Consider the following 13,975-nt stretch of genomic DNA (forward strand, 5'->3'; position numbering starts at 1 on the left):
TTAATAGGCTTTCATAAAGGCCTTTGGAATCATAAAATTGCATACCTAATTTTTTTTCTTCCACATTTAAGAGGTACATCTAGAGGGAGAAAGTACTTGTCCTGAATCAACTCTGTATCTGTGCCTGGGAGCTGATGACAAGTACAGACCATACTAAAGGGGAGGGTGAATCTGAGCAGTTCATCCCTTGGAGTCATTGCTGCTTTTGACATATTTCATTTGTTTTTAAGGGTCAAAGGACAACTTATTGCTTTTCTAAATGCTCTGACTCGTGCTCCCAAAATTGTGGTCACCAAATCCACAAGTTCAAAGTAGTCATAAAATGATAGTCGTGTAAAATGCTGCTGCTTGTGATCTTTAATAGCTTTGGAAGCCAATTAGGTCTGTAGCAAGGGGGAAATGAAGGGTTTTTGTTTGTTCCTAACTCTGCTCTTCCCCACACGCACATTTTAAAATACCCTTAGCAACACTGTAAAGACCAGATTTAAACCAGTGAGAGTCTGCTGTTTTAGCAAAGACACATGTGCTATTATTATCAAATAAACATTAATTTGGTATTCTTTCTTCATTCCATCTGGAGGCAATTCACAAATGTGTGTCACTCCCTTTAAGACGAACATAATGCAAAGCAAAGTTGAAGTACGGAGAACTGGAGAGTCATACATTAATGTTGTATTAATGTCCAAAGATGCAGAAAAGCATCTGAATACTTTTGATTACCCAAATACCATTTAAAAAAAAAAAATGTATCTCACTAATTTGACAACAGCAACAAATGCTGGCAGCCTTAGGGGAGAGAGAGAACTGAAATCTCTTTACTTGCATCTCTTACTTAAGCCACATCTTCTGAATTGGATTGTTTTGTATGCTTTTTTTTTTTTTTATGGTCATCTTTTTCCTGTATCTCCTTCCATGTTCTGTTCCTGTGTAAGCAGGAAGAATAAAAATTTCTTTTCTATATCTTAGGCTTTCACAAGGTAATGGAAGGAATCCACAAAGCCACTGAACTTGGTTACCGTCCTGTTAAGGTAAAGGAAGTGTGAATTTACTCTTTTAACCATTGTCGTTTTATTACCATAACTTGTGATAAAAGTTGCAGCTCACCTGCTAGGGAATTTATTTCCCCGCCTTCTTGTCCTAACCTCAAATAATTTTTGGCAAGTCACATCAAGAGTTATTCGGGGGAATTCATATCTCCTCGTGCAGCTCAGAGTATAGTTCACACTGCCACAAAGCATATTGATAGCCTAGCAGCAGACTGCTGGGTGGTCCTGCTCTGTGCTTGTCTCCTCCTGCCCCCTGTATTGAGTTGGCACTTGTCTGACCCAGCTATGAACTTGGCTGAGGGAGTTAACAGGCAGAAAACAGCCCTGCAGAAAGACTTTTTTTTTCTTCTGGTTTATCTCCTTCATCTGCTCATAGCAGACTCTGATGAGGACCAGTGTTAGAGACAGGCAAAGGGAGTTTTCCTTTGGAGGTGCAGGTAAATCAACTTAGCTGTAATATGAAACTTCACCCTAACTCAGCTTACAGTTTACAGTTCTGTAGCAGTTGTTCCTTTGTTTTACCAGTGTTTTGGAAGATCAAATAAGTGTAAGTGGTTTAGGCTATAAAGCTCTGAAAAACACCAGCCAAAATTCAGACCCTCTGTCTGAGAACATTGTCGGGCATCAACAGCTCTTCTCAATTTAGAATAATTTGCAAACTTAGTATACCTCCAAATCCTGCAGTGAGATCATTTATGTAAATGTCAGAGAGAATCACAGAATTGTAGGGGTTGGAAGGGACCTCCAGAGGTCATCGAGTCCAACCCCCCTGCCAAAGCAGGTTTCCTATACCAGGTCACACAAGTAGGTGTCCAGGAAGGTCTTGAACATCTCCAGAGAAGGAGACTCCACCACCCCCCTGGGCAGCCTGTTCCAGTGCTCCACCACCCTCACTGTAAAGAAGTTCTTGCACACATTTGTGCAGAACTTCCTATGCTGCAGTTTCTGGACCCAAACCAGAATTCTAGGGAACTGCTATAGCGAATGGTCACTAGCATGCCCTAACTCCATTTACTATAACCTGTTTGACCCCTAAGTTTGACAGAAATGATTGGCTGTGCCATTTCAGTCTTGCCAAATTATCTTTTCTTTCAAAATAAGTTGTTCTTTTTATTACAGACAGACTAGGACTACAAAGTCTTGTGTAAGATGTAAGGAAGTCATTCTCTGCTTTCTAATTTTAGCTGTCTGCTTTTCCTGCAGGTAAACTGTGTTGTGATGCGAGGTTTGAATGAGGATGAACTGCTGAACTTTGTGGATTTCACAAAGGATCTGCCCCTTGATGTGCGGTTCATAGAATACATGCCCTTTGATGGTAACCATTCCTTCTCTGAGATTTTGCCTGGTATTTGGTTGCCATGAATATATGTGAATCAGGTTGGGGTTATTTACTTTTTGGGCTTTTCTCCAGAAGTTTTGGTGAGCTCTCCTGGGGAATTTTGAAATTCCCCGATTTTATTTCATTTGCATCTTGCCTGTCTTCTGTGGGTACACTGGTGAAAGATTAGTAGCAGAATTAATTGGGACTGAGACGCCTGTAGGGAAAAGTGAGATCTGTTGGAAATGTAGAGGTTGTTCTTTCCTAACTAAAAAACATAATACCCACAGTTTACAGTTGTGCTGGTTTTGTTAATTTTAGGCAATAAATGGAACTTCAAGAAGATGGTAAGCTACAAAGAAATGCTTGATACAATTAAACAACGATGGCCTGAATTAGAGAAATTGCCCTGTGAAGCTTCCAGCACAGCCAAGGTGGGGATAGACAAAGAATATATATGTAGCATATATACTGTATATATTACCTCCCTTTACCCCACATCCCCAGAGTCTGGTAAGTTCAGCATTTAAAAAAAAAAAAAAAAAAAAAAAAAAGCAAGAAGTACTAAGTGTAGTAACTGTGGAATTTTGGTCAAGCTGCACACATGTGGTTTGACACTTACTGAAAACACTGGTTGTAATTTTTCCCTTTAGAAACACAGTATGTTTACTAAATGCATCAGTGAGATATGAAGAATGACAGGCTTGCATCCCATATTCTCACATTTTGAAAGTTTTCACAGTCTACATCTATGTGTCTGACTGCACATTAATGAACTTGGTGAAACAGCTGTTCACAGAAATAATAGCCTTGCTTTAGTGTGCAAAGTAACATGGGGAATTTCTGACCCACATGAATCAGTATCTCACGTCTCTCTGACTAAGAACATTCATACTACCAGCACCTGCAAGTCAGCTACAGTGGCAAACATATAACAAATGTGTGCATTTCCACAAATGGAATAAAAGAGGCTGGAACTTCTGACAAAGCTAATTTTGCTTTTCTGTCTTGTGTAACCTTAGAACCAGAGAAAATTTTTGTTGAAGTGTCTTCTGGTCTTTGGGCACACAGAGGTTTTAAAATGAGACCTTTAGTATTGATTCCTTTTTTTCTCCTCTCCGTTTCTGTAGAGCTACAAAGTGCCACATTTCCAGGGACAAATTAGTTTTATCACCTCCATGTCAGAGCACTTCTGTGGATCCTGCAATCGGCTGAGGATAACAGCAGATGGGAACCTGAAGGTTGGTAGTGGAAACATGATTCTCTTTGAATTTTTTCAAAGATTCTCTTTGAAACATTTTTCTCTTTTCGTGAGGCTAAATTGGCATTGAAATTCTTCCCTTAAAAGTAGATAGATTGAAAAGTAGGATGGAAAGATGCTTAGTTACCATCAGATGACTTCTAATTTATCTATCCTTGATTTTCTGCTGTATGTATTGTTTAAGTTTCTTGGGCTGTTAGGGCAATGTTGTAACACCTTTTTTCGTTTCTCTGTTTTGCTAACATAGTTAATTTCAGCTGCAAAACATCAGTTTCAGGGCTTATAAATATAAATATTTATTTTAGTCTTTGACATAAGAGCATCTTAAACATATGACCAGCAGATGATTTCCCATTGAATTGAGATGGGGGAAAAAAGTATCTAAGCAGTGGTTAGGGCTTGGCTTTTGTATTCCACAAGGATCCTGTTCTGTTTCACCAAAGATGTCCTTGGAAATCTTATTCAAGAACAGCCTGCATATTTGCTCAGCAGCTGCAGAAAGGGGAGGAATAACTATTTCCTGCCACGTTGAAACTGGCAGTTTCTAGGGGAAAATTAAAGTTTTCAGTTAAAAATTGGCACTTATACATTGTCACCTAATATTGACAACAGCTGTGCTGCTGTCTAAAGTCAGATGACCAAGGTAGCCTGAAGGCCCAATGGGCTTAAATGTTATGTAAGCATTTGTGGCTGTCTATGCACATACATGAAAGAGAGAGAAAGCAAATCATCTCCATCAACCTTGTATTTCTTCAATATCTAAACCTCTACAAAATGCTTTACTCTGTAGTTACTAAGAAGTACTTGTTAAAAGATGAAATGCAGTAACGATAGAACTGAAACTTAGCTGTATGACAGAGAACAACAAAGCCCTAAAAAAAGCTATAAGATAGGAGAATTGATAGTCAAAGAAATGCTCTTTGCATAGTATTTGCAGTTTGAAGGAAATTTGCCAGCATGGAATCTGCTCAGTTAAAGGAGGAAAAGATGTAAATCTAATGAATGCTTACTAGTTATTTCTAGTAGCTTCGTGTGAGCCTGTTTTCCTTTTTGAGGAAATCAGTCTGGTGTTGTTCAGCAGGACAGCTAAAGGTAGCCATGCTTATCCGCATTTTATAGTATCAGATTCCTATCAACACTTTTCTTTAACTTACAAGCTCATTTCAACCAGACTTTATGTAAGGACTTATGTCTGAAAGTTAATAAATTGTATGTTTGAAAAAAGCATTTTTGTCTCACTTTCTTAAAATAAATTCAGTTTTCTCATGGTAAGCTCAAAAAGCAATTACTAGGCTGCCTCAGTACGCAAAAAGAATCTTAAACAACAGGTAAGCGATGTTAAGGGATTCATGATTTCCATTTAAATTTCCAGTTATTTTGCCCCCGTCCCTTCCCCTCCCTTCCTTTTTTTGCCTTCTACCTCTTAGAAGATATCATCTATTGATTCTGATTCAACCCATTATTGAGCAAAGATGTATAGCCACTTGTTTAGTGTTCTGCACAGAAAAATGACCTGTGTTTTTAATACAGTCATATTCTGCAAGCTATGGAAGACACATCCATACTGTTGTTTGGTAACTGCAACTCTAATTAAAAATTGAGTCCTCCAAGGGATTAATGGTTTTGTATAAGTGTCAGTATGAGCTTGTGTTCAGTATTACTCAGCATCTAAAACCAGAATTCAAAAAGGGCATGGTATGGTTGTTGGCTTCCATTAGTAAGCTGTAATGTATCCATGGCTTGTCTTCCCTACATCAGACTAGCAAAAGGGAAGAACCATAGTGTTAAGACTTAAGAATGATAGCAAAGCATTGTGCTTACTTGCTAGCATAAATCTTCCTATCAGAATTCAGTTACGTATTTGATAGTAGCAGTTACACTTAGTCATACTAATGGTGAAATGTTTGTTTTACGGGCTCAGCTCATGCTGCTCTTAGCTGCAAATAATCATTAGGGTATGCTTTTCCTTAAAGCTGACCATGGAGAACTGCTTTGGCTTATGGCTTGGCTTGTAAGGCAGCCATTACAACAGCATTACGTTGTCATGTTCAGAGACTGACAGAGTTGTAGGAGTCTATGAAATAAGATGGTGTTGTCTTGAGGCAGCAGCTGTGCAGTTGACTTTCCACTTCACAGAAGCCTCTTATCATTGTTCCAAGCCTTGTCCGTGATAGGAGGATCACCTATTTTAATCTTTCCTGCTTCTTTTGCTTCCTTGGGTTGACTCTAGGTGTGCCTGTTCGGGAGTTCAGAAGTGTCCTTGAGAGATCACTTACGGTCGGGTGCCTCAGAGGAAGAGTTGGTTCAAATCATTGGAGCAGCAGTGAGCAGAAAAAAGAAACAGCACGCTGGTATGTTTTTTGTACTGGAGGAATAACAGCAGTCAGTAGGGTAGGCAGTGTTATTCTATTGCAGTGGGAAACGTTGACTTACCAGAAAAAGGAAAGGAAGAGGTTCTTAAATGAAGCTGCATTAGTTTCCCATCTGATAAGAGCATTTTTGATAGGAAGTTTTTCATTTACCGGTCCTACAGGTCCTCCAAAATTTGAATGCCAATTTAAAATTTCCTAGTCCTTCACAAGATCTGGCACCCTGACTGTCTAGGAGTCTTTCAGTGTGCCTTTTGTCTTCAAAGAGGTGCAAATACCATTGTTAATGATGGCAACAGTGAAGAGGAAAGCTAAGCAGAAATCAGTAGGGTTGTACTGGATCCCTGTTTTCCCAGAAAGTTCGCTGTAAAATAAGCACTAAAGCTGAATTGAGCTGGTGGCTACTGGTACAGCTGCTTCATTAAGATGCTTCCAGAAGTGACAAGACTTTTTTTGAGTACACCAAAATATGTTGCCAATCTAGCGCTCTGGATAAGGTAATGATGCAAGGTCCATGATAATACAGTCATATCTGCATGTTGTATTAATCTTTTATATTTTATATATATTTTTATTTTAATTTATATTGACATAAACTCTATTTAAGTCACATCTGAGCCTCAGCATGTTATGGTAATCTGACTGGATGTGAGAATGCTGACCTTTTACATATTAACTGTCTTCATGAGCATGGAATAATTGCCTTTATGTTGGTTCTCTTGTTCTCTTGCAGGTTTCTACCTGTTTACTAACAGTTAGCTTTGCCCTTCTTTAGTTACACATCAAATAAATTTAAGCAGCAGCTTGTAATTCTGACCATAGACTTGCTTGTAAAAGTGCATTTCTCTGACCCAAACAAAACAGTGCCTTGAAAACCTAAGGGTAGGAGGGAAAATTGATTCCTTTACTTTTAGACTATTCATTTCTGAGTTTCTGATTTGAGAAAGTGAGGTGTTTTCCCATCTAGTAAAGGCATTTCTGCCATTAACAACATTTACCTGATAATTTCTTCTTCTGACTTGTGTTAGTCTCTTACTATCCTTGAGGATTTAGAAGATGAGACTTCTTTGAATTGAATAGCTGTTAACAGCTTACTCCTACAACTGATAAAGTTAAATGCTATTCTTAAGAAATAAGATTGTCCTAACTTGTTTTAATTCTGTGCTAGTTAGACTGTAATTCAGATTACAGAAGGTTTTCTGGGAAAAGGTTCTACAGCATTATACATACATAGCAGCTTGGAAACTATGGCAGCTATTTTATTTTTAATATTATACTAGATTCCTCTTTCTCCAGCTCCCTTGATCTTTATTGAGATTTGGTTTTCCTAGCGTGCAGGTTGCACTGTGAAGAGCAGAAAACTAAATATATATGAACCAGATGCATGACTTAAAACCTAAAAAGCTAGGATTTTTATGTGTTCCTTATTTTATTTCTAGGCATGTTTAACATTTCCCAGATGAAAAACCGTCCAATGATCCTGATTGGCGGGTGACAAATCAGTACGTAATAAACATACCATGATTTTGTTTGGTTTGTGTCTTTTTGGGAGCAGAGTGGATTGGGCTTTTATTTTGAATCTGTGTACACTTCTGGTTTAGGAAGGGAAAGATGTTTCTTAGTTTTAAGAATAACTGTATTTTAAGCCAAATTTCAGAAGAAGGAGAGGTTTTATGTCCCCTTCCTCTCACTCTTTATTTTCTCTAATTTTGAGAATCGTTACATTTTCCAAAGAGGTCACTAGCTTCCTCTTGCCAGTCTGCTTTCTTTGTGCCTAACAATACTATACTAACTAATAAGGCAGTTTAGGGATGAGTTTTATGAAGGTCACTAAATGGCAATAGAAGCATAAAGGATTCAAGACTTATTTTTATTCCTGAACTAAGAAATTCTCCTTTGGCTACAATATATAAAAGCAACAACATGACACATGCAAGGCTTCTCAGCTCCTTAGTTCTTTGCTTTAGAATCTGGAACTTGCAGTTTCATTATTTTGAAATATTTTCTTAATGTTGCAAAGTCTCAGGGCATAACCTTAATAGAAGAATCCGCAGAATCTGGTGTCTCACCACTCCTGCAGATAAGAGCTTTTGTTTTTATTTATGTCTATTGAAGACATGTTTACTACCTTTCCTTTCATTTTGAATATCTCTGCACAAATGATGAGGCACTACTGGGGATTCTCTTACAGATTTTTTCACGTATCTTTCTGTGTGGCACCTCTTCCATGCCAACACTTCCTTATTTTGTAGCACAGCAGTCTTTGGGAATACTTGCTAGTCCTTAGAAGCAATGAAACTGCTTCTGATAAGCTCTTTACAATACCAGGCAAAGCATCGTTAACAATATCAATAATCATATACAAGAAAAGGTTGACTCACCCAACAGGTGAAGAGGGTCTCTGGCTATAAAGCATCCCTTCTCAGGAAGCAGCCTCCATCCAAGAGATGTTCTCTTTGGAGACTGGCCCTTAAACGAGCCTGGGGCGTGGACCCAGGATTATATGGGAAGCATAGGTGAATTGCTTGCATCTGTGCCCTGTGGGCCAGCCATCCCCTTCACCAGGTGCTCAATCATCAGTCCAGCCCCTGACATAACAGTCACCTTACACCTGTTTTCTTCAAAAGACCAAATAGTTTTGAGAGTTAGCATTGTGAGCAACATTTGTTGGGCATTGTTCCATTGTGTCTTATCAGTTGGGGGGCAGGAAAGTGTAGCGGGGTGGAAGAGAGTAGGCCAGTAACTCTCATTCTCCCATTGATGCTGTGCAGCTTAAGCACAGCTTTTAAAGCAAGTTCCCTTGCAAGGAAGGGTAATGTGCATTAACTTGTAGGCTTTGCTACAAGTGATGCAGTAACAGCTGTATTTTGAAGCAAGACCCTAGTGATTTTACTGCTGTTGCCTTTGTTGAGAAATACATTCCTCAGAAGTCTCTTAATACTGTCACTGTTTTCACTGGGAATATTTTTCCCTTGCTAGACCATCTTTTTCCATGTTGAGTTTTAAATTGAATGGCTTTAGTGATGCAAGACTAACTAGCTAAATTTGCTTTTGCTCTTTTTGTATTTGGCAACTGTCTCATTGTGTTCCAGTCAGAGGAGAAAGATGAGCTGTTGCCTGAAGTGTACACTCACTTGTTACAGGAGAAAAATATTTTTTTCTTTAAAGATGATGGAAAATACTAAACTTCCTACAGTTGGATGAGACCTATATCATTTTACAAAATGATTTTGAAAATACCTGCACTCTGAAGTTAACATTCATAGTAATGTTTTGGTATGTAGAGATCAGATCTATCTTAATTCCTTGTGAAAAGTACTCTCACATTGTCTGATATACAGTAAAAGAGAGAGAGATCCTGTCCAGGTCCTCCCCAAGCTGTTCCATCTCCCTTTGATAGTAACTGATGTCAGAATCTTCATCAGTGGTACAGGGTCCATAACTGGAGATGAGTGGAGACAGTCTCACTCTTTGCACATGGAGAATTGCATTCTGAATGACTAGAATTAATTTAATGAGCGCTTTGGAAAACATTGAGTGGTTTCTCTAGTCCCAGTATGACAAACCTGGCTTCTCCTCTGCACTATAACTGTCTGAGTCTTTGCTGTAATGTGATTTGTATGCTATTCCCCTTACTAAAACACTCCTTTTGGCAGGTTGTTCTCTTCGCAGATTCATTTCAGTAGTGGAGAGTTCTTCTTGCTTTTAAGTGTCTCCCAGCTTCTTTCTTTTCCCCCATCACCACGCTAGCTGGAAGCTAACTCAGTTAACTTTCTACCATACTTTACTATTAGTAGGGTCAAAAAGAGAAATAGTTTGTCACATGGGTTCAGTTGTATAACGTGTAGTGCTATGGAAAACCATTATCCATTTTTTGTATTTGCATGAGCAATGCATGAATGCAGATGACTGAAAAAAGGCAAAACAAAGATATTTGCATGCATTGCTGTCTATTGCTATATTTTTACTTCCCACTTTACTTGAACTAACACTACTTCCCTTTGCTACTCCCTACTGCCACAAAAAATTGTGCTTACCTGCCTTCACACTTGTCTGCCTTTGCAGTCCAGATTCTCTTGAAGACAAGACACTGCAGGGGATTAGCTTTAATTTCAAAGCCAATCAGGGGAACCAGAAGAATAATTTGAGTCTCTGCATTTTTGAAGGCACATTCACATTATACAGCAGGAGCTAAAGAGAAAGGGGAAGAAAAGTTTACTAAGTATAATGTTCCGTGCTCTTCTAAAGCAGAGCATCATTATTTTCAAAACAGTTGTGTTCACTTAAACCCATTCCTCTAAGGGTAAAGACATTACCATTAAAGTTGTAAGAATCGTAATTTTGGTGGATAAGCCATCAGTTGTGGATCTGAAAGGGCTTTTGCTTGAATTTAGAGTATTATTGGGATTATATTTTAAAAAGCATACATATCTGTGGTTGATTAAACTTCAGTAATGGGCACTTTCCAATCAACAGTTGGAGGGTGAGATGAGAAAGCTGCTAAATACATCAGTCTCTAGTTACAGCAGAAGCTGGGACAAGGAACACTAATAAAAAGCTGAGGAACACAGCTAGAACATTATCCATCCTGTTATTGTAATGTGGACAGGTCAAGGCAGTGCCTGTACATCTGTGCAGTAAAGGTAACTCAGCGAGGTGCTCCACATTTCTCACAAAGTACTGGAGCTCTAGGAGAAGAGTGGTTATCAGTGGCTTTATTAAAGTAAGACTTAGCTACTTACTTCTACACCATTTTCTCTGTACTTAATACAAACCTCTTCTTTTATGTGAAAAAGACTCCTTCTGTCTTGACACTTGGCATTTATCCCTCTGCAAATGCCAAAACCCAGGGATTAAATGTGAAAGGGGCAGGAGGGCTGGGAGCTATGCCAGCTCAACTTGGAACATAGCTCTTAGTAGATTTAAAATATGTCTATGAGAGGAGTGTGAGTTTTCCAGTGCTTAAACTTCAGCTGTCAGCAATGTGGTTAGAGCTGGCAGTAATAAGGAAGGTTCCCATCACAGAGCCACCCTGCATGCTGTAGACAGTGCAATTGCAGGTGGTGCTTCTGGTCCTTGCTGTCCTCAGGTGCTGGCATGACCCTCCTGTGCAGGGGATGAAAGCAGGGAAACTGTAGCTGCCTGTGCTAGGAGAAGGTGTTTCGAAAAGAGGAGCTGAGAATCCAAGTGCAAGAATTTTTTTTACTTACCCCGCCAAGCTTTCAAAGAAGACTGGAGCTGGGAGTCTCAAATGGGTGCTGAGATGCTGTTTTAGGCCTGCTGTTCTTGTAAGCTTTCTTGGCTGCTATTTCTCAGTAAGCATTGATACTTTTTAGAAGCAAGTTGTTTCCTTTTGTCAGAGACTTATAATAAGTGTTTTAAGTCCCAGTGTTCAGAATAACAAGTCAGCAAGTGCTGGTGAGTGGGTGAGTGGGAAGACAAAGCTTGAAGAGAAAAGGGGATGTTTGCAGGTTTCTAAAGTTTTTTGTAATACAAAAGGTCCCAAGCAAGGTTCCACCAGTGTTCTCAGCTACTGCAGACTTAGCTTAACTTTCTAGTTAGTCAGGAATCCTCATGTTATTTTCTCTTCTTTTTTCAGAGCCTGCATTGATGTCATTCCCTCTATGCCAAGATGCCCTACAGAATCCTCCATATTCAAAACTGTGGGGCCACGCATTTAGCCATTGGCTAACTTTGAGAGCAAGTGTACCCAAGCAAATGGGAAAAGCATTAATAAGAAATAAACTTACAAAACAGCTTATCCTGCCAAGATTTCACCCAGAGCAACAGTGGTACCTAAGGACAGGAATTCTACAAACCCAGCTGAGAGGCTTCTGTGTCTTCCAAAAGGACTTGAGCTCCACATCTGACACAAAGTGCCTTGAGCCTTCTTCTGTTGGCCAAGTTTCTGTGGACTGTCAGTCCAAAGAGGCAAGTCCAGGATCTGAATTCTCTAACAGGAATTTGGGATCTTGCATCAAGATCCGTCGTGCCTCTGATAACTTGACTCACACAGATGAAGAAGGACGGGCCACAATGGTGGATGTTGGAGGGAAACCAGATTCCAGAAGAAGTGCTGTTGCTGTTGCTTTTGTTCGCCTGGGTGAGAAGGCATTTGGGATGGTGAGGCAGAACCAAATGAAGAAAGGGGATGTCCTGGCAGTAGCACAGATTGCAGGAATTCAGGGAGCTAAACTGACCAGCCAGTTGATCCCTTTGTGTCACAACATCCCTCTTAGCCATGTTGAGGTGTCCCTGAGCCTGGATGAGGCCAGATGTGCAGTGGTGATTCGCTGCTCCTGCCAGAGCTGGGGGAAGACAGGTGTGGAGATGGAAGCTCTGACAGCTGCCAGCCTGGCTGCCCTGACTGTGTATGACATGTGCAAAGCAGTCACTCATGACATTGTCATTGAGGAGGTGAAGTTGCTTAGTAAGACAGGTGGGCAGAGAGGAGACTTCTCTAGAAGTTTAGAGTCTACATCATATCCAGACACCTCCAGCCCTCTAAATAACCACTGCTAGAACACAGCCTCTTACTGAACAGCTTTCACTCAGCAGTAGTAAGCTTGTAGGCCTCAGTATATTACTATACTCTCATTTTGCCTTACCCTGTCGCTTATTTCTGAATGAACAGAGGAGCCACTTAGCCAGCTGCTGAGTCAGTGGCTTTTTTAGAGGACAGACTTCTCTGCTCAGCCAGTAGTTTCATTTTAGTGTCCTCACCATGAGGTTGAGCAAAGATTCCTAGTTATAGTACAGAAGGTTTCTTTTTCTTCTTGCTGTGAAATATTCACAGCTGCTGTCATCACACCATGCAACTGTGAGCTCTGGAAATGAAACGAGTGTTGAAAGTACTGTTATTTGGCAACTATTCTTAAGTCAAGGATTAGGATTTCAGAACTGCTTCTGTCTGTCTGTGCCCCCATTCCCTCAGATGAGTTTAGATGGTGACAGGGAGAAGAAAACAGCTCTGAGAATTTATCGTACGTCAGAGATTGTGGTTGTGGAACAGTCAGGGTCAGAGGGGCAGCTCCTGTCCCTTTTCAGTGATACTGCAGTGGGAAATATCCACCTCTCAGTTTCAAAACTAAAGGAGATTGCAGCTGCCCAGCTCTCTCTACCTTGAACACTGTGAAATATGGTGTAGAACATCAGGTTTCTGGTGTTGGAAAAATTATTTGGCTGATCTGAAATGTAACTTTTACAATTTCAGAAGCATGTTCCAGCATTTTGATCTTGGCACACAAATACATTGAGGCACTGTCTGCATGCATGTCTGCAGTAAGAGTTTAATTATGCCATGCATGGAAGTAGGTTTCAGCTCTCCCTGACTTCAGTAAGAGCTGTCAGATCAAGCCCCAGAAGACTACACTTTTTTAATTTTACAGTGCAGCTTCTAGTAACCACCAAGCTGCATGGTCCTGACAAGTGAAAGACTAAGACCAGCAGCCACTTACTTGGAGGATTGGGATTGTTACTCTTGCCTCAGCCAGAGTGTTTTCCTGCATTTTCTCTAACTTGCTTTCATGAAGTCTGCAAGTATTTAAGTCGTCCCATGTAAGTTGCCAGAAGTGGATTGTCATGTAGCTCTGAATAGATTTGATAACTGACTATCCTAAAAAGAAATTAGTCAGCATTTCATTTTGGTGGATCCCTTTTAAACATAGTTTATATGCACAGAAGATGATATTTTTACCTTTGGTTTACTTGTTTTCTAGTACTTATAGCTAATGTGAAGCTCCATATGGTTCAGGGTGCTGCCTCTCAATACGCACAGAGTTGAAGGCAGCTTTAAGTTAAGGAGGCTGCTGGGAAAATTGTCTTAAACTGTGCAAGCCATTGCTTCTCATGGAATAAGGTTAAACTGTGAGCATCAGTAAAGCACACAGCACAGTCACGCACATCCTGCTCCTTTAAAGTAAGCACAGGTCTACTATGAGGAGTCGGTAGGAAATACTACAGATGTATTCACTTATACACT

General features: G+C 39.9%; 1 protein-coding gene across 1 annotated transcript in view; it reads left to right on the plus strand.

Moving 5' to 3' along the window:
* MOCS1 (molybdenum cofactor synthesis 1) overlaps positions 1-12,516 on the plus strand; it is a gene marked incomplete at both ends in the record, with an annotated part of 31,302 nt that extends 18,786 nt beyond the window's left edge. Inside the window, 7 exons of the mRNA XM_079550708.1 lie at positions 967-1,028; positions 2,250-2,361; positions 2,686-2,798; positions 3,495-3,605; positions 5,856-5,976; positions 7,434-7,481; positions 11,594-12,516. Coding sequence (XP_079406834.1) covers positions 967-1,028; positions 2,250-2,361; positions 2,686-2,798; positions 3,495-3,605; positions 5,856-5,976; positions 7,434-7,481; positions 11,594-12,516 — 1,490 coding nt within the window. The remainder of the gene's footprint in view (positions 1-966; positions 1,029-2,249; positions 2,362-2,685; positions 2,799-3,494; positions 3,606-5,855; positions 5,977-7,433; positions 7,482-11,593) is intronic.
* Between the last annotated feature and the right edge of the window lie 1,459 nt (positions 12,517-13,975).

Source organism: Tetrao urogallus, assembly GCF_951394365.1.
Source record: "Tetrao urogallus genome assembly, chromosome: 2".
NCBI classification, from domain to species: Eukaryota; Metazoa; Chordata; class Aves; order Galliformes; family Phasianidae; genus Tetrao; species Tetrao urogallus.